Raw genomic sequence first — 23,178 nt, forward strand, 5'->3', positions numbered from 1 at the left:
TTGCATTGTTTTCAAACATAGAAATTCCTTGAAAAAAGAAAGGTTAAAGCAACGTTATAGTTAGGTGTGGGAAAAATATCTGTTTGGTTTTTTTAAATGTAGAAATTCACTGGACTAACGTTATAGTTAGGTGAATATAGCAGTCACAACAATTACATTTTGAACTCAGAAAAACATAGAAATTCACCAGTTATATTTAGCGGGGCTAACTATAACTTGCGCCCCCACCAAGCACTGCTATCGCCTCACATATTGCATCATTCATGACATGTTCTACGTCATCATTTTTGTTCCCACATAGATTACATACTTTTAGCCATATTTTGTGGCATCCTGTGTCCAAAATATATATTTAGATCCTCATTAATAGCTGAGCATGCTCACTGGCCAGAGCCATCAGTCACTTCCTACAATCTGTTCTATGTATGAATGAACTAATATCTGCACATATATAACTAGAAAACGAAGCACTGATCCAATGGTCTTTTTTATCATCCAATGCGCTATATACTATTCATATGCAAACTGATAGAAAGTGTTTTCTACATTTCATTATCAACCTTAAGAAAAGAAAATAGCTTTGTTTGGCATCCAAACATCAATACATTGTTTCCCACTCATGGGATCAGGTCTGATTGAGTCACCACTACCTCAAGACTACCATTGGCGTAGGATACAATGCTGAGCCCATGCTGTCCTGCGATGGTGGCAAGGGGGATCATATAGATGTTGAGTGTGGGGCTGAGCGACGATTCTTGGGGTACTCCGCAGTTGATATCAGTGGGTTCGGAGAGGAAGGGAGGGAGTCTGATCCACTGGTTTCGGCAGAGGAGAAAGGATTGGATCCATTTGAGGGCGGCTTCTTGTATCCCTGCGTCGTGAAGTCTGGCTGCGAGCGTGCAGTCTGAAATGGTTTTGAAGGCTGCGGAGAGGTCCAGAAGGATGAGGGCCGCAGTGTGTCCCTGGTCGAGTAGCGTGCGGCTGTCATCAGTGGTGGCGAAGAGGGCAGTCTCTGTACTGTGGTTGTGGCGGTAGCCAGACTGGGAGGCATCCAGGATGGAGTTCTCTTTGATGAAGGCGGTCAGTTGGGTATTTACGTGCCTCTCTGTGACTTTGGCCGAGAAGGGGAGGAGAGAGATGGGCCGGTAGTTTTTCAGGTCTGTTGGGTCTGCCATCGGTTTCTTGAGGAGGAGTTTAACCTCCCCCCCTCGCTTCCAGTCATCTGGGAAGATGCCGGACAAGAAGGAGGTGTTTACAGTCCATCCTAGTTCAAGTCAGATGGCGGCGGCAGCTCTTTGGTATATTTGCGGTGGACAGGGGTCCGTAGGGTCTCCTGAGTGGGTTTTCTTCATGGTTGTGGTGATGTGTTGGACAGTGGCAGGGTTCGAGGTCCTGATGGACAGCTTATCGGCAGAAATGGAGGGGGTGGTGTCCGGCATTTGTTCACTGAAGTAGTCGTAAAGGACCTTGATCTTCAGGTGGATGTAGGTACTGAGCTCGTCGCAGAGTTCCTGGGAAGGTGTGATGTCCCTGGCTTCGCTGGGGGGTTATGTGAACTGCTGAATGACGTTGAACAGTTCCTTGGAGTTGGTCATGTTGGTCTGGATCTTGTCTCCTATGAAGGTCCGTTTTGTGTCTCTTATGCGCTGGTGGTATTCCTTCAGGGCGCAACTGTGGTTGTTCCGTGCTTCCGTGGTATTATGGTTTTGCCAAGTTTTCTCTAGGTGTCTGCAGGAGCGTCTGGCTTCCTGTAGTTCTGTGGTGAATCAGGTGGCCTTCAGAGGGCATTGTTTGGCGGGGAGGGGTGCAAGCTTGTCAGCACAGTGGGAGATCCAGTGGTGAAATTCTAAGGCTGCAGAGTTGGTGTCGGTAGTGGTGTTGGGGGGGTCTTGGAGGAGGGTGGTGTTGAGGTGTTCCTCTGTGACTTTGCTCCAGTTCCTTTGTGGTGGGTGCGGGCTGGGCTTGGGTGCATTGGTGGTGCTGAAGGTGAAGTGGATGCAGTGGTGGTCTGTCTAAGGGGGCTAGGTGATGTGGCTGAAGCGGATGTTTGTCCCTCCCGCAAATATTGGGTCGAGGGTGTTTCTGGCTTTGTGAGTGGGTGTGTTGACCAGCTGCTTCAGACTGAGGTTGGGGAAGTTGTCGAGGAGAGTGGTGGAGTCTGGGTTGTCACTGTTGTCGAGTTGGAGATTCAGGTCCCCGAGTAGGATGTAGCTCATGGAGGTGATGGTGTGGGGTGTGGCGAGCTAGACGATGGTAGTTGTGGAGTGGGTGGAAGGTCCCGGCGGTCTGTAGATGAGGGTGCCACGTAGTGTGGTCCTGGGGCTTGGCTGGATCTGGAAGTGGAGGTGTTCTGTGTTGGAGTGGGGGTCGCTCGTGCTGGATGTGCAAAGTTGGAGGGCAGTCTTGTGTGCGATGGCGAGTCCTCCTACTGGGCGTTCATTTCTCGGGATCTTGTAGCCGTCGGGGATGGCCGTGGCGATGTCAGGGCTGGAGGTGTTGTTGGTCCAGGTTTCCAAGGAAGGGGACGTCGGGCGAGAGAGTGTGTATCCGGTCCCAGATCTCTATGGCGTGTCAGTACAGGGAGCAAACGTTGGAGAATGCATGTCAGAGTTTCGCCGGTGTGTGCATCAGGTTGTGATGGTTTGGTCTTGGTGAAGGATCTGCGGCAGAGTCTGCACGAGAACTGTCCATGGGTGGTATGGGGCGAGGATCTTTTGCAGTCGGTGTGTCTTCCGGGGTGGAGTGCGTAGAGTGCGGCAGAGTTGTAACAGTGGGGTTGAGATCCATGGTTCCTGGCACAGGCCGTGGTAGGGTCACAGAAGGGCGCAGACGGGCTTGCCTTAGGCGCGCCTTCGGCGCCCCAGAGGTGCACCTGCTGATCGCGTCCTCTGTGCAGCATCCGCCATTAAGGGGAGGGGGGTGGGACGATCAGCTGGGAGGTGGGATGGGCAAAGGAGGGGGGGCGGGCCGTAGGTGCACAGCGGCGGGAGAAACTAAGCGGGGAGAAAGATGAGCAGTAAAGATGCTACAATAAGCAAGCAGAAGAGAGACACAACAATAATCATAGCAGTCAAGACAATAATAATGAAACAGCCCAGAGCGAATCAAATAATATACTCAGCGGCGGCGACTGGCACGCAGGGGGCTCAAACCCATCTCAGGAGGATGAGAGGAGGCTTTGGCGGCAGGGAAATTGGTGCGGAGCTGCTGGTTAGAGAGTGTGTCAAAATCTACCTAAACCCACAGCAAGGCTCACACCAATACTCCAGCCTCACCACCACAGATGCATCTACCATCCCTACAAATGAATGTTCCATTCGGGATAAATTAACACATTAATTTCAATCATGACCAACTTGGGCATAATTGTAACATTTGTTAGCCCACTCGGGCAGAATTGCATGATTGGGTAAAATGATATAATCTTCTGAGGAGAGACAACACATTATGAATGAAAATAATCATGAATTATGACAGCGAACTAAGAAATTAGTTATGTTTTGCTTGGTTAATATATATATATATATCTCTCTATATATATATATATATATATATATATATATATATATATATATATATATATATATATATATATATATATATATACACCTTAAATTCATAATACATGCACCACTGTCAAATTACTATAACATTTATTCCTGTGTTGAGCATCCCTGTTTTGAGATATTCCCATTATTGAGCTTATGGTATTCTCCTTTTGGCCAGATGAATTGGTTCATATATCCAAAAAGTAAGGCATGCACTCTGATATTTTTATGTCATTCGTCATAGTGCCCCATTCGAGATTTGAGTGCCACATCAACTATCTCCTTAAACCTTTGATTGACTATACAATATTCAGAAATGAGTCAGTCAGTTATATAGGAGAAGAAAATCTAGATATGATCCGTTCACACAGAAGATGTGCAGCTGCTTCCATTGGTATTCATTGGAATGGATGTTGGAAACATTTTAATAGTCTAAAATGCTCAGATTCCTAATTTTACGATAATTTAGATTTTGTTTGCTATATACTAATCCCCTTTTGGGATTCTGAATGGCTATGGTTTTGGCGAGTGGCAGGGGCAGCATGCTGTAGGCGACCAAATCAGAAGCAGTGTTTTGTGACCTAAATCTCACTGCAAAACTTTGAAGTTTTTACACCCCCAAGTTGGGGAGGTAACCCATTAGAAAAAGGTACAGCTTCTCTTTAGAATACCTTCCCTTCATGAATTGAAACATTTGTTTGGGAGCAGGTAGTAATTCACTGAGCCACTGCCAACTCTCAAACAACAAATAAAAAACGTTTTTTTTAAATGCATCACAATCTCTTTTTGGGAAAACGGACAGCATGTAAAGAACTATATATAGTAAATTTACTTTATTGAAAGGCAATTAGAAACATGGCGGTCTGCTGACCCCAATCGGAGTGAGTTGCAATTGGTGACTTACCTTGTTGACATTAATGAGTTAAACCAGATTGTATAGGTTGTTTTGGAAAATTAGTGGTCATAACATTACTGGCCTGTTCCTTGTTTAATGTTTTCCTGATCCCATAGAGAGCAGGTTTCTAAAGATAATTTACCAATTATGTTATATATTAACATTTCACTTTATGAATGTGCTTCTTGAATACATTGGGTGTCACTTTCCTGAAAAAGCACAGTTGTGCCAAAGAGTGCCTGACCCAAAATGTCCTTTGATCCTATGATGCTCCAGCTGTGCCGAAGCCCAGAACAGCACAGAACGCACTGGAAATGCCCAAGTTCAAACAGAAAAGATGCATTAAGCCATGGAAATTAAGATTCTACTTCAATTTCATAACTGCAAAGCCCTAGGAGGCTGCTGCATAGGTGTACTTTTTACCAGCAGACTCCAGTCACAATAACATATCTGGGAGAGAGGGTTAGCTAGGGAAACAGGTGTACTCTGCAGAACATAGGTTGTAATGCGTACAAGGTTGATTAGTACATTTGAATATGAAAATAACAATACAAGTGGTTTCTTAAATAAGGAAGTAGGACTCATGGCTATATAAACATTCCACCTGACACAGGACCACTAACTCTCCCTCCCTGGAAAACTGACGAAATACGACAGTCAACATTTAACAGACTGCATTTGTAAAAAGGAAAATGAAAGTAAAAAACGCTTTAAAACTGCTAAATGTAGCTCTAAAAGTCAGGAAGGAGGCCTTACAAACGAGGGACATCTGAGGCATTAAATTCACTAAATATACAAGCACTGAGTGCATTTCATGCACCTGTCGAGAAAAACAATAAAATACAAGTACAGCTGTCTCATTCTGCCTTTAACCTGTTTTTAGTTTACCAAATCCTGCTACACCGGAAGAAAAATGAAATACTCTTGTAGGCCATGTTCGCCCCAGTACATCAAAAGCCTTTTGACTTTGTGGGCCCCTGAATGTCAAAGGAGCTGTTGACAAAACAAGTATATAGTAGCATGCTTTTAGAACTGACTGAGAAGAGGGGAGAGCACATGTAAGTGCTTTCTAAGCAGACGCTTGAGCAATCAGTATGTTAATAAGTCCAAATCGATCTCTTTGTTTCCGCCTTCCGTGGTAGGGAGACACACCTAAGGCTGGAAAGCTACTGACACCAAGTAACCCTTCCCACCCCTGAACACAAACTACCGACTAGCGCCCAGCAAGCCACGTTTGAGTGAGACAGCCCCGCATTTCAAGAGTGGTGTCTGCCGAGGCCCCTTTGAATGCTGTGGATTAATGAAGTCCCACAGATAGCTTGCGTTCGTATTTATGTAGCTGTAGTAGTTTTCTCATAAATATGTATTTGCTGCTAATGCTACATAATTCATCATCTGCACAATCCAAAGATTTTAATAACATACAGTTTTGTTTCTAGATCGAAGGTATCAAACGTTACTAAAATGGAAAATGTATTTGGGTGTTAAAACTGGTACAAATGACATGAACGCTTGACCCATACAGTGCTTATATGAGTAAAAAACAAAAATAATGAAGGACAACTGTTGCAAAATGTGCCTTATCACGCCGGATAGTTTGGTCAAGCACCCCGCATAATTTCCTCTTCCCTTGCCACATAATTGCAATGACCCTGTTTATAATACAGTATTCCAATGGTTTTAAACAGGTGGATCGGTATAGTCTTGTACATCGTTCACTTTACAGCTGCGATACTGTGAAACACTTTCCCTCATTTCGCCTCCACGCTGCCCAATGCCCAAGAATTTTGAAGGACATTTAGTTTTTTTTCTTTCTTTTGAAAGCTTAAAAGTAAGATAAAAGAAAATATCTTCTAGTCTAATTCTCACAAAACTGGTTAAAATTGCATCGTTATTTTTAGTTCCTTCCTTCACTTAATGACTCCAAACAGCAGATCTAGGGTGATCGCTCTATAGCATTCACATCTATTGAATGTTTTTATGATATGTTTTGGCAAATACTTTATGCCACTGAGATTGAATTTTACAACTTTTAATGTTAAATCAAGTTTCTCGTGTTACAGTAAGCAGTTATTTAAATTACTGAGTGTAGCTCCATCAAAATATCGTTTTTTTCTCTTTTGTTTAAATTAGAAGACAAAACACACCCTAATGTTTTCCCTATGCTGCACGATTTCTGAAATGTTGTTGGAAGCACCTGGAAATGAGACTTTTTTTTTTTTTTTAACATAAAATCGCTCTCTTCTGGAAGTGGCGCATAATCAGGGAAAGTTTCCATTTACGGGCCTCAGTGACATTCTGGCTGGAGCTATCCTCAATAATTCGAATAACGGCTTATTTTAATATGAGAAAATTGTTTTAACATTAACAGTTGTGGAATTCAAGCTCAGCATCATAAAGTTACTACTGCCCTGCCTGCCAACCGTTCAAAGGTATGTCCGTGGAAGCACGGCCCATCCCCCAGTCTGGGCGAAGCTCCATGCTCAGGTGTTTCCAGCTTGCAGGCCTCTTGACTTGTTAATGAGCCCTTTGTAATGCATGATTCGGCGTTTGCACATCTTTGAATGGCTGTGCTGAAGCCCGGGTTTGTGTTTCCTTTCTTTTTAGGGGAAAAGGAGAGGGAGTAGGACATTGGGATTTCTTTCAGCAGCATTCTTTTCTTAACACTTGAACTTGCGCTGGCTCATCATTTTAAACAGTGAGAATTAAATCTAACATACAATACCAGGACATTTTGGATGAGTGGTTTAGTTTACTGCTGCGTGTGGTAGCAAAAGGCATGCTTTGTCTTTATGTTTTCCCAGATTCACCTGACATGATCTTAAGCAAATAACATGCTCGGTTTGTGTCCCAAGCCCTTTATTCTGCAAACATCCTTGACATGAAGTTTTGTATTAAACCGCAACAATAACATTTACAAGCCGACATTATAACATTCGGCAATTGCTTTTCTCAGGTGTTCTGAGTTTTTTTGCCTACATGTTTACATTTGTGTAGTTTAAAGTAATGGACACATGCACGTGCATTTACTACTCACATCTCTATTATATACCCACTCCAACAGTTGGTGCGCACACAAACTTTGCCACTTTCCACCTATCCGCCATTACAAAATAAGGGGCAGATTTACAAGCCCCTAGCGCCTCTTTTGCGCCGCCATTGCGTCACTTTTGTGACGCAGCGGTGGCGCAAAAGATGCACCATGGTGCAGGGTATCAACAACGTGACGCATCTGGGAGATGCGTCACGTTGTAAAGCCCTGCGCCGCGCCGCCCCCCCCCCCCCCCTGCGTTACGGCGCAGGGGGGGGGGGGGGGGCGTCCTGCGCAGAAACGCCTCCTAAAAGTGGCTGAGTGAAATCTACAAGATTTCACTCAGTCACTTTTAGGCCAATACTGCTTCAAAACCCTTTGCCTGCTAGAAGCAGGCGTAAGGCTTGACACAGTATTGTCCAGATAGGGCTCCCCAAAGCATTGCTTGAGCTGCGTCGCGCTTGCGACACCACTCCAGCAATGCGCCGCTTTTACGGCACAGATGTGTGACACATCTGTGCCGTTTTTGCCCCATGGTGCGCCGCATTGTAAATGCAGGGCATCATGGGTGCAGGAGCTGCGGCGCACAATTACTCGCGTATCCCTGCTAATTTGCAGGGATGCGCCAGTAATTGTAACTCTGCCCCTAAGTGTGTAGAAAAGCAGGAGAGAATGTGCATGGTTGCTCCAGTGAAGTTTTAGCACTATGGAAGTGCCTACATCATTGAAACTTTATGGGGCTTATTTACAAAACCCTTGCGCCACCAGTGCGTCACTTTTCCCCAAAAGTGACGCACCGGCGGCGCAAGGGGCTTGTAAATAAGCCCATATGTATATTGGTTACCTATGCTTATTCTAAACTAAAAACACATTTAAAAAAAAACAACAGTTATGGCTTTTGTAGGGTGAAAATAATTGTTCTCTCTTTATAAACTGAAAGATACAAGTGGGTGGAGGGGAAACAAGAAGAGCGGAGGCATATAGAGGGTCTTGGAAGAGTGGCATAATGGCACTGGAGCAGGGACCTCCAACCCTCATTCTAATAAGAGCTACTTATGTTCAATTAAACTCATCGAGACGTTTTATTATTATTTGTGTTGTAAAAGTGACCACATCTGACAAAATTACATTAAGAGCAGCCATATGCAAAATAAAGACCAGCCGTAATCACTTCAGGTCATCATGCATGGTTGCCAAGTGTAATATAAAAGGCTTTGCTAGTATGCTGCCTCTATTTGGCTTATATATAATAGTTATAGCACTAACAACTCTGGTACCAAGGTGATAACATTTGTACAAAGTCTACCCAATACCACATGATTTATCACTGGAATATCAGATTTAAAAACATTTTTCTCCAAAAACCAGCCTATGAGTTCTGATAAAAAACATTTTTGTCTACAACATATACTCTCAATTTTGAAACAAGTATGCAACATGCCTCTTATCGAAGTGGCATGTTATTGCACTGTGCAAACGAAACAAATCAAAAGTATTTTCTCTCAGTTTTGCATTCACATTAAAATAAGAGCAATAGGCAGGACTTTAAGTGGGCCGGGTCTTAACGGTGCTCAGTTTTTTAAAGGAGGCCTCAAAATGGGTCTCTCTCGGGCTCTGTCTTGTGCCCTGGCACAGGCGGTTCGTTTTTTCCAACCACAGTGACAGCAGGCACATCGATGTGCGCATGCTCACACTGTTCACTTCTCACTAGTGAATAAGTTACGGCATAACGTCATGCCAGGTGTGCGTTGTAAGGGAAGGGAAATCCTTTAAAGAGTCATTTTCTCTCTGGATTTCTCTTCTCTTTTTGAAACTCAGGAGCAGCAACATTGTTGTGGTGTCCCCAGGGCTTTAAGTGGAAACTTTTTGAATATTATATACAAGCTATAGTTGCTGCTTATTTATCTTATGCAACTAACAACCATTGACAAAGCCAATAGTCCTGACTTGTTGTAGGTATGATGTTACTTGTTGTATCGTATATCTGGATGCAATAACAGAAACAGCAAAATACAAGTTGAGCGGCACACACAGATTGTTAGTTTATGTGTTTTAAGACACGCCCTTAATTACATTGATCACGCCCTTTTGAGAGAACCCCCATTTTTTTCATCTCACTTAAAGCCCTGGCAATAGGTTAAACCATGGGTTAACTTGATATGATTTTAAAATTAGTGTGTTTCTGATTGTCCATAGGGTGAAGGGTGTATGTAAGTAATATGCAGGGATGAGGGGACAAGGGGCCACACAGTATGCAACAGCTTTCCAGCCTGACATCCAGCACCCCAGCTCCATGGTGTCTGCTGTGTCTTACCATGCACCACCAAGTATCCATGTGGCAATGCAGAGTGCAACCCTAGAGCAACTGAGCTTTCAACAAGGGTGATGATCCTGGATCAGTTACCCTGAATCAGGAGGTTTTTGGATGGTGCATCCCATCATGTGTAGAAGTGGTGTTCTCTGAAGAGATGTCAGGGGTGTGTGCTCCACAAAAGGGCACCAGTAACACCCTTAAATACCCATTGATTACTGTGTTTCTCCAGTCAAAGCAGGCAATAGGAACAGTACTCTTAGGTGATTTTCCATTGTTGATGCCTTCAACACTAATGGATGCAGTGTGACACCTGGCTAGAAAATACAGATCAGTGTGCTTTAAGCGCTCCTGAAATTTCAAGAGTGGCTTGAAATGCAGAAAAAGAATGGTCTGAAGTGATGCAAGTCAGAGGATGTGTTTGAGACACAGCCCAGTTGGCCATGTACTTACAGTCTAGTGAACCCTAGGCTATTACGGAGAATGGATAATACCACTTGAACATAAAAGAAGCCCCATGCTGGGATGAAAAGCCTGAGGGTGGGATGCTATCTACAGGACGGCTTTAGAGCGGTGCAGCTGGTGAAGCCGCACCTGGCGCTGAGTTCAGGGATGGGCTGTGTTTAAAAGTAACGTATGAGCTTAAAAGTACCTGCTGCAGAGTTCATTTTGTGTACATAAGTTTTCAGACAACAATAAAAATGTCAAGATAACTCTGGTGATTAATCTTCCTGCTGGAGAGAGTTCAGAGTTTTTGCTAGTGGTAGTTTTGATCCAACTGAATGTAGAGCAGAGGGTTAATAATGGGGTGGGCGTAACTCGCTTAATTACTGTAGGGTAATCAAGTGGAATTATGCATAATTACGCAAAAAGAGTAATTCTAGGTTTAGTGCTATTTCATAATGCAAAAAATACACCCTTGCGTCCAAAGATGAGCATAAGAAATCTTTTTATGTTAAGAAATAGTGCTAAATGCAACAGAACACGAATAGCAAGGGCAAGGAGCTGATCATGCTTGCGAAATGTGCTCCTGGGGTAGGTTTTTCAAAAAATGTACCTCCCCCGTATTTAGCACTATTTTCTTATTGCCAAATGCCCCCCAAACAGCCATAATGGGCTTTAGAAGGCATTTTGTGCTAAGCAGTAGCCCTAAATGTGCTGTTGAGTTTTTCCTCCAACTTGCTCCCAGCTTCTAGCGCTAAATTTCATTTTGGACGCAAGGATGCATTTTACATTGAGAAATAACACTAAATGCAGCAGAACACAAATATCAAGCTCAAGCAGCCACATACACTCACTAAGTTTCTCCTGATAGGGTTATTTTTCCCTAAATTACTCTTAGTTACGCGAGCAGGTGTAATTGCGTTATTATCAGTATTTCTACGTCAAAGAGTACCTACTGAAAAGGAATTAAAAAAATTACTCTGATTAGTGTGGTCAAAATTATGCCCAGGTTGTTAATATGCCTACTGCAAATAAAGTTCACCATGCAGACAAAAGGACTGTATTTTATGTGATTTGCTCAGGGGATAACTGCTCTTGTTGCAGAGATCTTTCCCTTACTTGCAGTTCATAAATTACAATCTTAAATAGAACAGTGACCAAAGAACTTTCATCAGAGCTGCATGCAAACTGTATGGTATAGGTTAGAATGTTATGTTTTCCCCCCAGATTTTCATTATCCTAATATTGTTAAAAACTTTTTGTTTGGATAGTAGTACATTTGGATTAGAAAATCGTATCCCAACCACTGTGGTATGTTTTAAATCCTGAGTGTGTGCGTCTCCAGAAAAAACATTCAATGGATGACATGCGATTACTACACCTCGTAATCCTTAGTGTCTTTTGTAGCATTACCTACAGACTAATTTAGCGTTGTATGATTCATTGTCTCTGTATAATGTCTGTGATGTATACTGCTCTGACAACCTACACTGGTGTGAGTAGCATGATAAAACAAATGCATGTGAGAGAGGGGCTATGATAGATGAGGGGCACATTTGAAGGGTTGTAGTGAGGTCATCCATGCAGAAGGAGGTCATGGGGTGCACCAAAAAATACTGTTGCACCAGGCACCACCAGCACTGAAGTAGACTCTGGCTGGCTAGTCCACCAAAGGATGGTCAGAGTCTTGGAGTGAATTGACTTTGCAATAGCGAAAAAAGGCAAGGGCTCTGAACACTGGGCCTGAATAGTCCTCTAAGTTATCTACAAAACATGATCAGAATCATTTACTTTATATCACAGTGCAGTGCACCATCATTCTTTAATTGAAGATAAAGATTACATGGCAATAGTGAAGTGTTCCAACTCAAATAGATTTTAAAAATGCTCATAAAACCACACTTTTCAGACACAAAAATACTAAATTCAATAGCAGCATCATGTAAATAAGTTTTTATGTAGAGAAAAGTTTAATTTACATTCAAAATATTTGGATAAATAAAGGGATATGGAGCTTTCCCTTTGAAATGTGCATCCTTTCTGCTGCTAGTATTTGTTTCTGTGAGCAATGTGTGTTTTAAATGCAAAGTGTGTTTAGGACTGCAGTACCACCTCCTGCCTACGGGGACAGAGCGAGCAAAAATATAAACACACTTTATGAAACACAGGTCCCCACAAGGCAATTTTTTCAAAAGTTGTAAAAATTGACACAGATGTTCCTGAAGTCATTTTTAATCATTTAGAAGACATTACCTTGTGGGGACCTGGGTTCAGGTCCCCACAGTGCAATCAAGTCCCCACAGCGTGAGTGTGTTATCATGCCCAAGTCCCCACAAGGATAGTAACACAAACCCACACACACACACACACACACACACACACACACACACACACACACACACACACACACACACACACACACACACACACACCAGCGCACACAGACACACGCGCGTACACCCCTCCCCTCCCACTCACCGGGCTGTTGCTGGGGATCGGGCTCCTCTTGATGGGGATCGGGCTCCTCTTGATGGGGTGGGTCTATTGATAGTACACCGGCTCTCCCTGCATCACCTCCGGAAAACGGGACTCCCAGCTTCCGCTCCTCTTGATGGGGTGGGTCTATTGATAGTACACCGGCTCTCCCTGCATCACTTCCGGAAAACGGGACTCCCAGCTTCCCAGCATGCACTGCGAGCAGGGCTTCCCTGGCGCCGCCTACGTCCTGGCTGAGGGAGAGAACAGCAGGCCTGCCTGAGGGGGCAGGAGTTTTTGTTTCTGCCCTGCTGCGGTTTAAATCGTACTTGGAAACAAGAAAAGGCTTTTCCAATCTTTATTTAAAATACGAACATCTCTAGTCAGGAGAGGTCCGACTGCTGGGCAATGGTGCTTTAAAAGTAGAATCGGGCTTGCCAAGTCTACGGATGCTGCTGGGAAAGAGCGAACTGTGAACCTCATACACAGCCCAACGAGGCTGAACATGTGCCTCCTTCTACCTCTCATGCACGTGCTGGCGTCTGACAGCAGGGGATAGGCTGCTGTGGTGATTCCCACATGGCTGAAACTCGCCGTCATACTTTTAAAGGGGGAGGCAAGTTGTGCCCCCACGCGATGGCCTAGTATGTTGTTCATTTATACCCCCTTGGCAAGCTGTGTTATTCCCAATGTGCAATACACACCTGTTAAGAATGACCTGTGTCGTCCTGCGTGATCCGGCGTGGCAGGGCTGGTCTCTGTTCCAATGCTTGGTGTTTACCTGGAATTACTATGTTGTGTTTACAAATGTTCCCCTTGAAAATATGACGGATCTGTGATCTCCCTGCACATGCTTACCCTGCAGGTGACTGTCTCCTCCCTTTCTTGACTGCGTGCAAGGGCTGCTCAGCATGTCTCATGCAGGATCGTCATGGTTCTCCTTCCTGCACATACTCTCTTAGTTTGGCCACCTACATGCTCACGCTGTTTGCGTTTCCCATCCCACATGTCTGCGAGAGTTGTCTGTACATTTTAATTGTGCGCCTACTGCGTGGGTTGTGACGCGCTATTTATACATTGTGCTTGCTTTGATGTTGTTGCATGTGTTAGTTTTTAGCTGCGTAAGAATTCTTTCGGCGATGCCATGGACTTTATAATCCTAGTTCTTATCTGTTTTTATGATTGTAGCAAATGTCTGAATGAATTGACTTACATTTATCATCCTGGCTTAACCTATTTTATCTTAACTGCAATGGTTTTAATTAACTGCGCAAATACAGATTTTCATCCAGCTACAGTGTGCTTGTTCTGATCTCCATCCTTTTGCTAGATGTTACTTTGGCCCGTCAATTACATGCTGTCTGTGCATACCCACACACACATACACACCCGTGCCACCCTCACTCTTCTCCTGCACAGCTTCCTTCACTTTACCACTACCTTTACTTTAGCTTGATCTGGTCACTCCTCCACCTGTGTCTGCTCCATATCCGCCCTCCACCTATTTGCCTACGTTCCTCACCCTGTACTCTCTCTACTCCATGCGCACCCCCGCTCCACCTGAGTCTACTCACCAGCACATTTGTCTACTTCACCCGTATACCTGCTCCACCCAAACAACCCCTTCCACCCGTACCTTCCCACTTCTCAACGTCTGCCCTAGCCTCTACCCCGGCTCTCCCCCTAACTGACCTGTTCCCACCCACCGGCACTCTCCGCTACTCCTGCACACTCTACCGCTCTATCACTCCACCTGCACACTGCACCCCCCCTTCTCTCCACCTTCTTCCTTCTGCCTCCCAACAAGTGAATCCCCTCTACTCCACCTGTAACGCTGCTCCGTCTGAAGCCCCTCTTCTCCTCCACCTGCACCCTCCACCCCACCTGTTCCCTTCTGCCACGAAACAGGCACATCCTCTACTCCACCAGGAACCCTCCTCCACCTGAAGCCCCTCATCTCTACCAGCTCCCCCTCAACTCGTGCAGCACCAGTTACCCTCACCTTAGCTCTCCTCCCTCCACTGTTCTTCTCTCTCTTTGCCCATCTAGTTTCCCTCCTCTCCATCTGCACTACGATACTTTCTCTCCAGCTGCCTCCATTCGCCCTTACCCTCGGCCTCCCACTCAGCCCTCACCCCGCCTCGCTCTTCACCACCTCCCTCCAACCGCACATCACAGCTCTCTACCGGTGCACATCCGTACCCCCTCTCTTTATCTACATCACTCCACACCACCTACACACACAATCTCCTGTGATCTCCCTCTGGTCACACTTTCTTCACGTTATTAACTTTCTCCCAATCGAGGACCCCCCGCCCCCCCACACACACACACACACACACACACACACACACACGCGCGTACCTACCTGCCTCTCTGTCACCGCGCACTGTCAGTCTCCACATCGCTGGCTCCCTATCGCTTTACTTTCACTTATCAGGCACTAATTCATCTAAATTCTGATGGTGCACAATTGCTAATATATACTGTGTACTTTTTAGAAAAGAACAACATTATAAAAAAGTATATCATTTACAATACTAATAGCTCTAAACATTGTCACTGCGAGACCTATTGCATTGTAAATGCTTGTTTTATAATACAGTTTGTCAACAGGCAGACCTTTTTTAAGTTGTCTAACCTCTCTCCTTTTGAGCTGCTATCCAATGAACCCTGTGGGCATTCAACAATTTTGTGTTGAAATATGTTAATTAGAAATGTGTTGGGGCTTCAAAATGGAATAACTTGTGTGTGTGGTAGAGGAATAATAAGAATAGGATGATAATTTTGGTGTTGAGAAAGAGCCTTTGGACTGAATTAAGAATTGGACAATGTGTTGTACGGTTTCACTCGAGTTATCAGTCTGGATGCAGCATTTGTAACCACTTGCAGGAGGGGCATTTGATGATTAGGTAGACCAAGGTAGAGTGAGTTAATCTTGTTAACTTATTCCTATCTAGTAAGGAAGGTGCAACTGGTGTCATTAGCATGGGAAGGAGCAAGGAACATCCACATTTTTTGTAGTATGTAGCTAGTAGTGATATTTCCAGATAGAAAATATCTTCCATGTAAGTGAAAAACAAGAACAAAAAGAAATGTGAAGTTGCACATTATGCTACTTCTGAGGGTTGTGGATTTTCCACTCTTTGGACAGTCCACAGTTGTGGGATTTGGTCAGACTGACTGCCATTTAGTGAATCCCAATAAATGAGTACTTTTATGCAAATCGCAGGTTCACTCCTACAAATTCTTGGGGTTCCTCTTTTTTGTGAAGCTTGTATTTTAACACATTGAGTAATGTCAGGTTTGGCTGGTAAACCCTACGGAATGTGCTCAGTTAGCATTAATGTACTAAACCTCTACCACTGGTTTTAGCTGAATTCAGCATCGGGATCATCACTGTCCATATCAACTGTCCTTGCCCATGTTGAATGTCCCCTCTGTTTCTTTTTCCCCATTGATGGACTGACTCCATTTTCCCAGATTTCAGTTTCTATCTTTCTCCGCCCAACTCTACTTTTTAGGTTTCGACCTGGCGAGGGGCACGAAGTGCCCCTCCCAGTTTGAAAACTTTTGTCTTCAGTATGGATGTCGGCACCGCCTCTGCCTCTCATTGGCTAGCTCCATAAATGGAGGCTAGCCATTGGGAGACAGAGGCTGTCAATCGCGCTTTCTCTTGAAAACGCGATTCGGGGGCGTTTCTGGTGCTTTTTTAAGCCCCGCCCCTTTGTCCCGGGCCGCGCTGTGATTGGCTGCCGGCCCGGGACACCCCCGTGACGTCATTTCCCGGGCCGCGCTGTGATTGGCTGCCGGCCCGGGACACCCCCGTGACGCCAGCCAATCACAGCACGGCCCGGGACCTGACTTGTTTTCTTAGTTGCTGCCTTTCCGCTAAATGACTGGCAGCTGATGGTGCAAATCACAAACATCATGAGACTGGTGATAAAAACACTAGTATAAAGGGGTGCACGAAGCATATAAAGGTGCAATGTATAAAACTTTTAAGTTCTGAATAAAAATGCATTCGTTTTCAAACAAACAGTAGGATTTTCACATTTCTTTGAAATCAGAGACGTGGCTACTTTTGATGTGGCGGCACCGGTACACAGAGGCGTGCTTGGTTGGCACGGTACTGTCTGAAACAAGTGTCATTTTGGGACTACGCGAACACACCATGGGTGGGAGAGCCTCCCTCTCAAATGCGTAATACTCACTTCTAGTGAGTGGCGGATGAGCGCGTGGGTAGGGCACTGTCTGGCTGTGGTGAGGTGCGCGCGGGCTCCTTGGTTTTCCCTCCCGGGCTCACAGCATCTGCTCAGTGCCGCTGCAGGGTCGGCCCCCGTGTTTCTGTTTCCCGCCCACAGCGCGAGAGGAGGAGCCACGGGGAGCGCTGGAAGTCTGCGCTGCTCCCGGGTGACAGCAGACTGGGAGCCCAGAGAGGAACTCCCGCAGCACCCGGGTGAAGCAAGGCGGGACTGGCCTGCAGTGCTGCCACTCCGGCCGCCTCACTTGGAAGGAGGGAGCAGCGGGCGAGGGTGGAGGGCTTACGGGAGCAGGAGCGGAGGACCGGCTAAAAGTTAGCACTGGAGGAGCCTGGGAGAGGAGGAAGGAGCCGGCGCTTGAGGAACATGCTGCGGCCGCCGGGGAGCCGGGAAGCCGGCCGGGGCTCCCTCCTCCTGCTGCTGGTGCTGGGCGTGCTGCCGCTGCACTGCCTGCTGGCTGACACCCCAGGTGAGTGCGTCCAGGGTCTGGTGGGGGTGGGGGTGCAGTACTGGCAGTGTCGTTGGAGCAAAGTGCCATAGAGCGCGAAGTGCTGCAAAGTGCTTACCGGGCATACAGCGCTAAGGGGCACCAGAGAAGGCGAGTGCTCTCTGTGCACTTGTCGAGCCTTTAGGATTGGGGGGCTAGTGCCTGTAATGGGGCAGTGGCAAAGCACGCCTTGCTGGGGGCAGATACAGTGTTAAAGGTGCACATGCGTTCTTGTAAGTGCAGTGCATTAAGTGCCGGGTGCAAAGGGGTAGCGTGAATGCACAGTGTGTGCAGTGTGTGTCTGCCCCATGGGGGTGCAAACAACGGCGGGTGTGATGCCCGAACCTGTTCTGTTTAATATCTCGGGGCAGGCGCTATGTGTGAGGAGGCAGCGTGGGTTGTGGTCTAGTGAGAGCGGCACTTCAGCCCTGCACAGGCGGTTTATTGTTATGCTTTCGAAGTCAGCAGGGGCGTGCAGGAGACCGAGAGTTGCTGTGGGACAATGGCAGAGCAGAGCTGTGGGTGGGCACTACTTATGAATCCATGTATCTGATGCAACAGAAAAATGCACCAAATCCATTCTCTGAAATTGTAATTTTGACGTAGAAGCCTGCTTTTGTCGAGTTCGTTCTGTGATTTATGTGTTTGCTTTACTTGTTTCCACTAGAATGCTTCTTCAATGCGTTTTTTTTTGCATCTCTGGGTAAAGTGGAAACCCCTTCATTTAACTATTCACATGCGTATAGCACTCCGTGCTGCAAGTGACGGGTTACACACCAGTTTCTCGCCTCCATCCCTCCCCCAGTGTGCGTGGCCTCCATCCCTCCCCCAGTGTGCGTGGACGTCAGCTGCGAAACTTTGTTGTATGTAAGCCGAGGCAGCAAGGTCGTAATTAACAGGGCGAGTACTACAGTTTTCACTCTGTCCGTTCTGGGTTCAAATATTATCGACACTTTTTGTCTTGCCTCTTTTATCGCACGCGTTTTGATACTTAATTGCACTTGTATGCCGAAACGTTTTTCTTCGGTCCTTAACTTGATCACCCATGGATCACTGTTGCTCCTCTTAATTTTACGAATCGATTGTGCTCGTTCTCGACATTATTCAATGTTTCATGTCGTTATTCTCATGCAGAGAATTTTCTAAAACGTTTGATACAGTAGAAGTACCGTGCAGTAAATTGTACTGAGACTGCAACAAAACTTTTTACATTCGACAGTACGCATGCGATCTTCGGATTTCCTTTTCATTGTTCCTTCCCGGACGGGGTGGAGTTAACCAGGGCGGAGAAGGCCTCTCCCCAAGGTCCAGCTTGTACATACCAGTCATTCCAAGCACATTGACTTGTAAGCTGGAAGCTGTCACCCGTTCATCTGTAACTCTGGTCGGCTGTACTCCCTCCACCTATCGGCCCACCATTTGAATCTCTAGTTAAAAAAAAAAATGTCTTCTAGCTAGCGCATACTGGAGTGCTCCAATGTTAGCAGGACTGACAAAAACCACTATGGTTTGCCCTAATTTCAGTTCGGGTTGCTTATATCTGTAGATCATGCATACAACCCATGCTGTACCCACAAGGTTTGTGTGTATTTGCTGCTATAATTGTACACTTGTTACGCCTTTAATAGATACAATTTAGTGGCAACTCTCGTACATTTAAAGGGGTTTGTATCATGTATACATGGGCGCCTTTCAATTCTTTTGGTTTACACATTTAAAACATGCAGTTTACTGAAATAAATGAATGCGAAAGACTCAGGCTTTTGCTGAGCACGCCAACGTGTTACTATATTGGCTCGTCTTCAAAAGCCCTCCTCTTCATCTGCAGTGGATTCCCGTGATTGTTCTGTCCTGCTTAAACTGTACGCACTGTCCAGCTTGAAGTTGAACCTTCGTCCGCCAACTTGATTATAGTCTATAAACTTCTTGGCACTGCCATCTTGTATCCGGGTCTTGAACAAGCGGTATCGCGTATTGTGCCGTCAGTGTGGAATTATTTCCCACCCATTCGTTTAAATGGTCAGGTGCTCAATACATGCACCTCTGATCGCCGATCATCATGGGCGTGAACGAGGCTTTGAGCTGATGCCGCCTCACCGCATGCCCTTGCCCGGCTCCCGCTGCCTCGCCGGCAGCCAGCCTCATGCTGTCATCCCTGAGTCATCGCTGCAGCCTCTCGCCACTGTCATCCAGGTAACGCTGCCCTGCGGGCATCCGTCCGGACACCCGCGTAGCTAGGGGGGGGCGGGTGGGGCGGTCCTCTTTTGGGGGCGGCGGGCACATGTGTGGCGGCTGGTGCTGAGCAGCCAGTAGTACGCACGTGTATGAATGTGAAAGTGCAAGCGCAACTGCTTGCAAAAAAAATCCGGCGCCCCCTAGCATAGTGGTTTCAGACTCCACTGACTAAGACTTTTACCAGACCTGGCAGTACAGAAACCTCGTCGATTCAGCGCCTTGTGCTCGGCTGCCCAATGACGCCGCAGACTTCGAATGTCTGCGGCGCGAACAGGTGACATGTTTTGGAGTTTACACTAGTGGGCAATCATGGCGCTGAAGCATTTATGATCCCGCAAGCGGGATTATCATTACTACCGGCGGCAGTCTTCGCTTGTGAAAGTGCTAGCAAAATTGAGAGGCCCTCGCACAGTGGCAGTATTTGTTGATTACATTTATCCAGGCACCACGACCGGATTGACCTGACCCCACACTTGAGGCGAGGCTGAGAAAGAGCCTCGGACCGCGGCAGCCGCAGGAGTGGTTGTCCTCAGCTGCTGCAGAGTGCATCGATTCATGAAGCAGCAGTGCACTCACGACCTGGGAACTTCAGAGACTCTGAACTCTACAAAAGGGTGAACAATTTCATATATTTTCAATGAGATGAGAGGCTGATTAAACTGCTGTTATCGATAATATTTGCAATTGCTGCCACGTCCTACGAAGTGAACCTTTATAGGTTAATTATGACTCGGAATATTCCAATTGTGTTAGTCACTCCTTCGAGGTGCAACGTAGTACGTCAGCTGAGCTGAGGTCATAAATGACCTTCACTTACAAGCGTGCGTGTGCCTACGAGCAGGTTTTCCTATTTCCCATTGTTTTCTTTAACTTTCCATTCTTGTCCATATGTGCGAATCTGTGTATAGTGTGTGTGTGCATCTGTGTGTGTGCCTGCCTGGCCTGCTTGGGTGTGTGCGCATCTGTGTATGTGTGCGCCTGTGTATGTGTGCACATCTGTGTGTGTGCGTTCCTGGGCGTATGTGCGCATCTGTGTGTGTGTGCGTGCCTGGATGTGTGTGCATCTGTGAGTGTGTGTGCCTGTGCGCATCTGTGTGTGTGTGCGCCTGTGTATGTGTGCGCATCTGTGTGGGGGTGCGTGCCTGGATGTGTGCATCTGTGAGTGTGTGTGCCTGTGTATGTGCGCATCTGTGTGTGTGTGTGCGCGTCTGTGTATGTGTGCGCATCTGTGTGGGGGTGCGTGCCTGGGTGTGTGTGCATCTGTGCTGTAAATAACGGGTGCCAGGCTACATATTGTATAGTTGATGCAGTGCACAGGGTTAGTACAAGAGCGATGTGCACTAATGAACAGGTGTTAAAAAAAAAAAGACCTATATATCTACCATGGGCAAACATTTTTGGACTTGTCGGTGGGTGCAAAAGTGGACAGTGCCAATCTTCCACTGGCTGATAGGTCCTTAAATTAATGAGATGATTGTGTCACTTATCCTATTATCAAACTCGCTTGGGTCAATGTGGGCCAGTTGATCATAACTCAGCCCAGCACTAAAAACGACGTTTTAGAGGCATTCTAAAGAAAATAAAATATAAGATGGGATGGGATGAAAACTGAAGTTTATCTTGATTGAGACAAGTTGCCAGTCGGATAACACCAAGGGAAATGCATTACATCTAGTCTTCCGGTCTAGCTTAAATGCCACTTTATTGCCATGTATGGCACATCTAGATTATATCTCCAAGAGGGACAACAGGCTTGGGGTTAGATGCTGATCTGTTAGTTTTTTTTCCTTATGTCACTGCTGTCATATGTTTTTATTTATTATTTTAAAGTGACTGTATTTATCCAGTCCATAATGGAGTCTGTCAATCATTGTAATTGCCTTTGTACAAATGTAGCAAAGTCTTTACTCAATTTAATGAATTTGGCAATATGAAGGGCTGAGTTGGCCCTGCCATAAGGGCACAAGAGATTTCAGCAGCAGTCACTTAATGTGCAGAATGAGCTTACCAGTTGAGATAAAAATTTGTCATAAACAATGTCAATAGCTCTAACTTTTTAAAAGGCGAAACCGTTGCATTGTAAATGCTTGTTTCTGTTGGTGCTGTGTACTTCACCTTCTTTCTGATAAATGTTGTCTGTGGAATTCTCTGCACTGACTGAATTAGCCACAGTGTACTAAACCGCTACCTCCACCATCCTACCATATCTTTCCCCTGTGTAATTTCCCTGCATTTAATTAGCTGCAGTAAACTGAACCAAAACCACCATCCTCATCCCACATAACGCTGGAAGACGAAAAGCTCTTTTGATAGATATTAGTCTAACCTGTCAAATGTTTAGTTTACAATAGAAGATGTAAACTTTCCTTATGTACACACAACATTGAGTTAATCCATTTTCCCTCATGTAAACACAACATTCTTGGGAGATGTAGGGTAAGGTTCTGATAGGGCATAAAGTCACAGTGGCCCAGATGTACATGTATGGGAACTGGTGTAGGTTGTACACTTTCACTTTTATAGAAACGGATAATTTAATAATGTAAACCTACAAGAACATAGAACTTGGAGACTGAGAATTACTGTAAGTTGAGGAATTTTTTGTCTTTTTGTTTTTCCTTTTAATAATTACACTTGTTTTATGCCTTCTCTCATGCTAGTTATTTGCATCGCCGTCACTTACAAGTCATTGAAGCCACACTGCTAGCAGCCGTAACCGCCACAGTGTCCTTCCTCCTGATCTACTACTCAAATGATTGCAAACCAATTCGAGGGACTGCTGTGGAATACCCACTCCAGGTATTGTAATTGGCATCTCCATCAAGGAAAAACCTTCATTAGGCCCAGTCGCTCCCTAAAATATCCACTGCATTTGTTTTGAATTCCCCAAACAAATACTTGCAGCAGGTAAAACTCACTTCCTACAAAATAGTTCTTACACAGTGTTGGCAAACCTTACTAATAAATAAGTGAAGCCTAGATAGAAGGTCTAGAAAAATGTGTGTTTTAGTATGCTGTCAAACTTTGTGATATGAAATCACTGTGAAGGGCTTAGATATATGTTCCAGAGATGTTCTGAGAACCTAAAATCAGCGTCCTAGTTTTCTGAACCAGGTACATACATGTATTTACTTCGTAATTTAAGTTTACTAGGTTGCTAATTTCCGAAGGAGGTTCATCCGAAATAAATGGTCCACGGTAAATTTGTCAGGATCGTACTGAAAAAGGAATGAATTGGTAATTTAGCAGGTTTTTAACTGATTTTTAAAAATAATGTTATCAGTTCAGGGGCCCAGTACAATGGATACCTTTACAAAAATGGGGCATGGGCTGAGCTCCAAGGAAAGATTTAGAAAATGGAGTGCCACTTATACGTGCATTTCTCTTCTGGGAAACTTATATTAAATGCCCAAGCCTCAAGCAACCTCCTATGTAAACTGACAAAGGAAGGGTTGGAGCAAAGTACCTGCACCTGTCGTAGTCTGTGACT

General features: G+C 45.4%; 1 protein-coding gene across 2 annotated transcripts in view; it reads left to right on the forward strand.

Annotated features, from left to right (window-relative positions):
• CLCN7 (Cl-/H+ antiporter 7) overlaps positions 1-23,178 on the forward strand; it is a 353,427-nt gene that overhangs the window by 259,131 nt on the left and 71,118 nt on the right. For both annotated transcript variants that reach the window (XM_086941381.1, XM_086941382.1), the window contains one exon: positions 22,349-22,487. In XM_086941381.1, coding sequence (XP_086797507.1) covers positions 22,349-22,487 — 139 coding nt within the window. The remainder of the gene's footprint in view (positions 1-22,348; positions 22,488-23,178) is intronic.

Source organism: Lissotriton vulgaris, chromosome 10 (genome assembly GCF_964263255.1).
Source record: "Lissotriton vulgaris chromosome 10, aLisVul1.2, whole genome shotgun sequence".
In the NCBI taxonomy this organism is placed as follows: Eukaryota; Metazoa; Chordata; class Amphibia; order Caudata; family Salamandridae; genus Lissotriton; species Lissotriton vulgaris.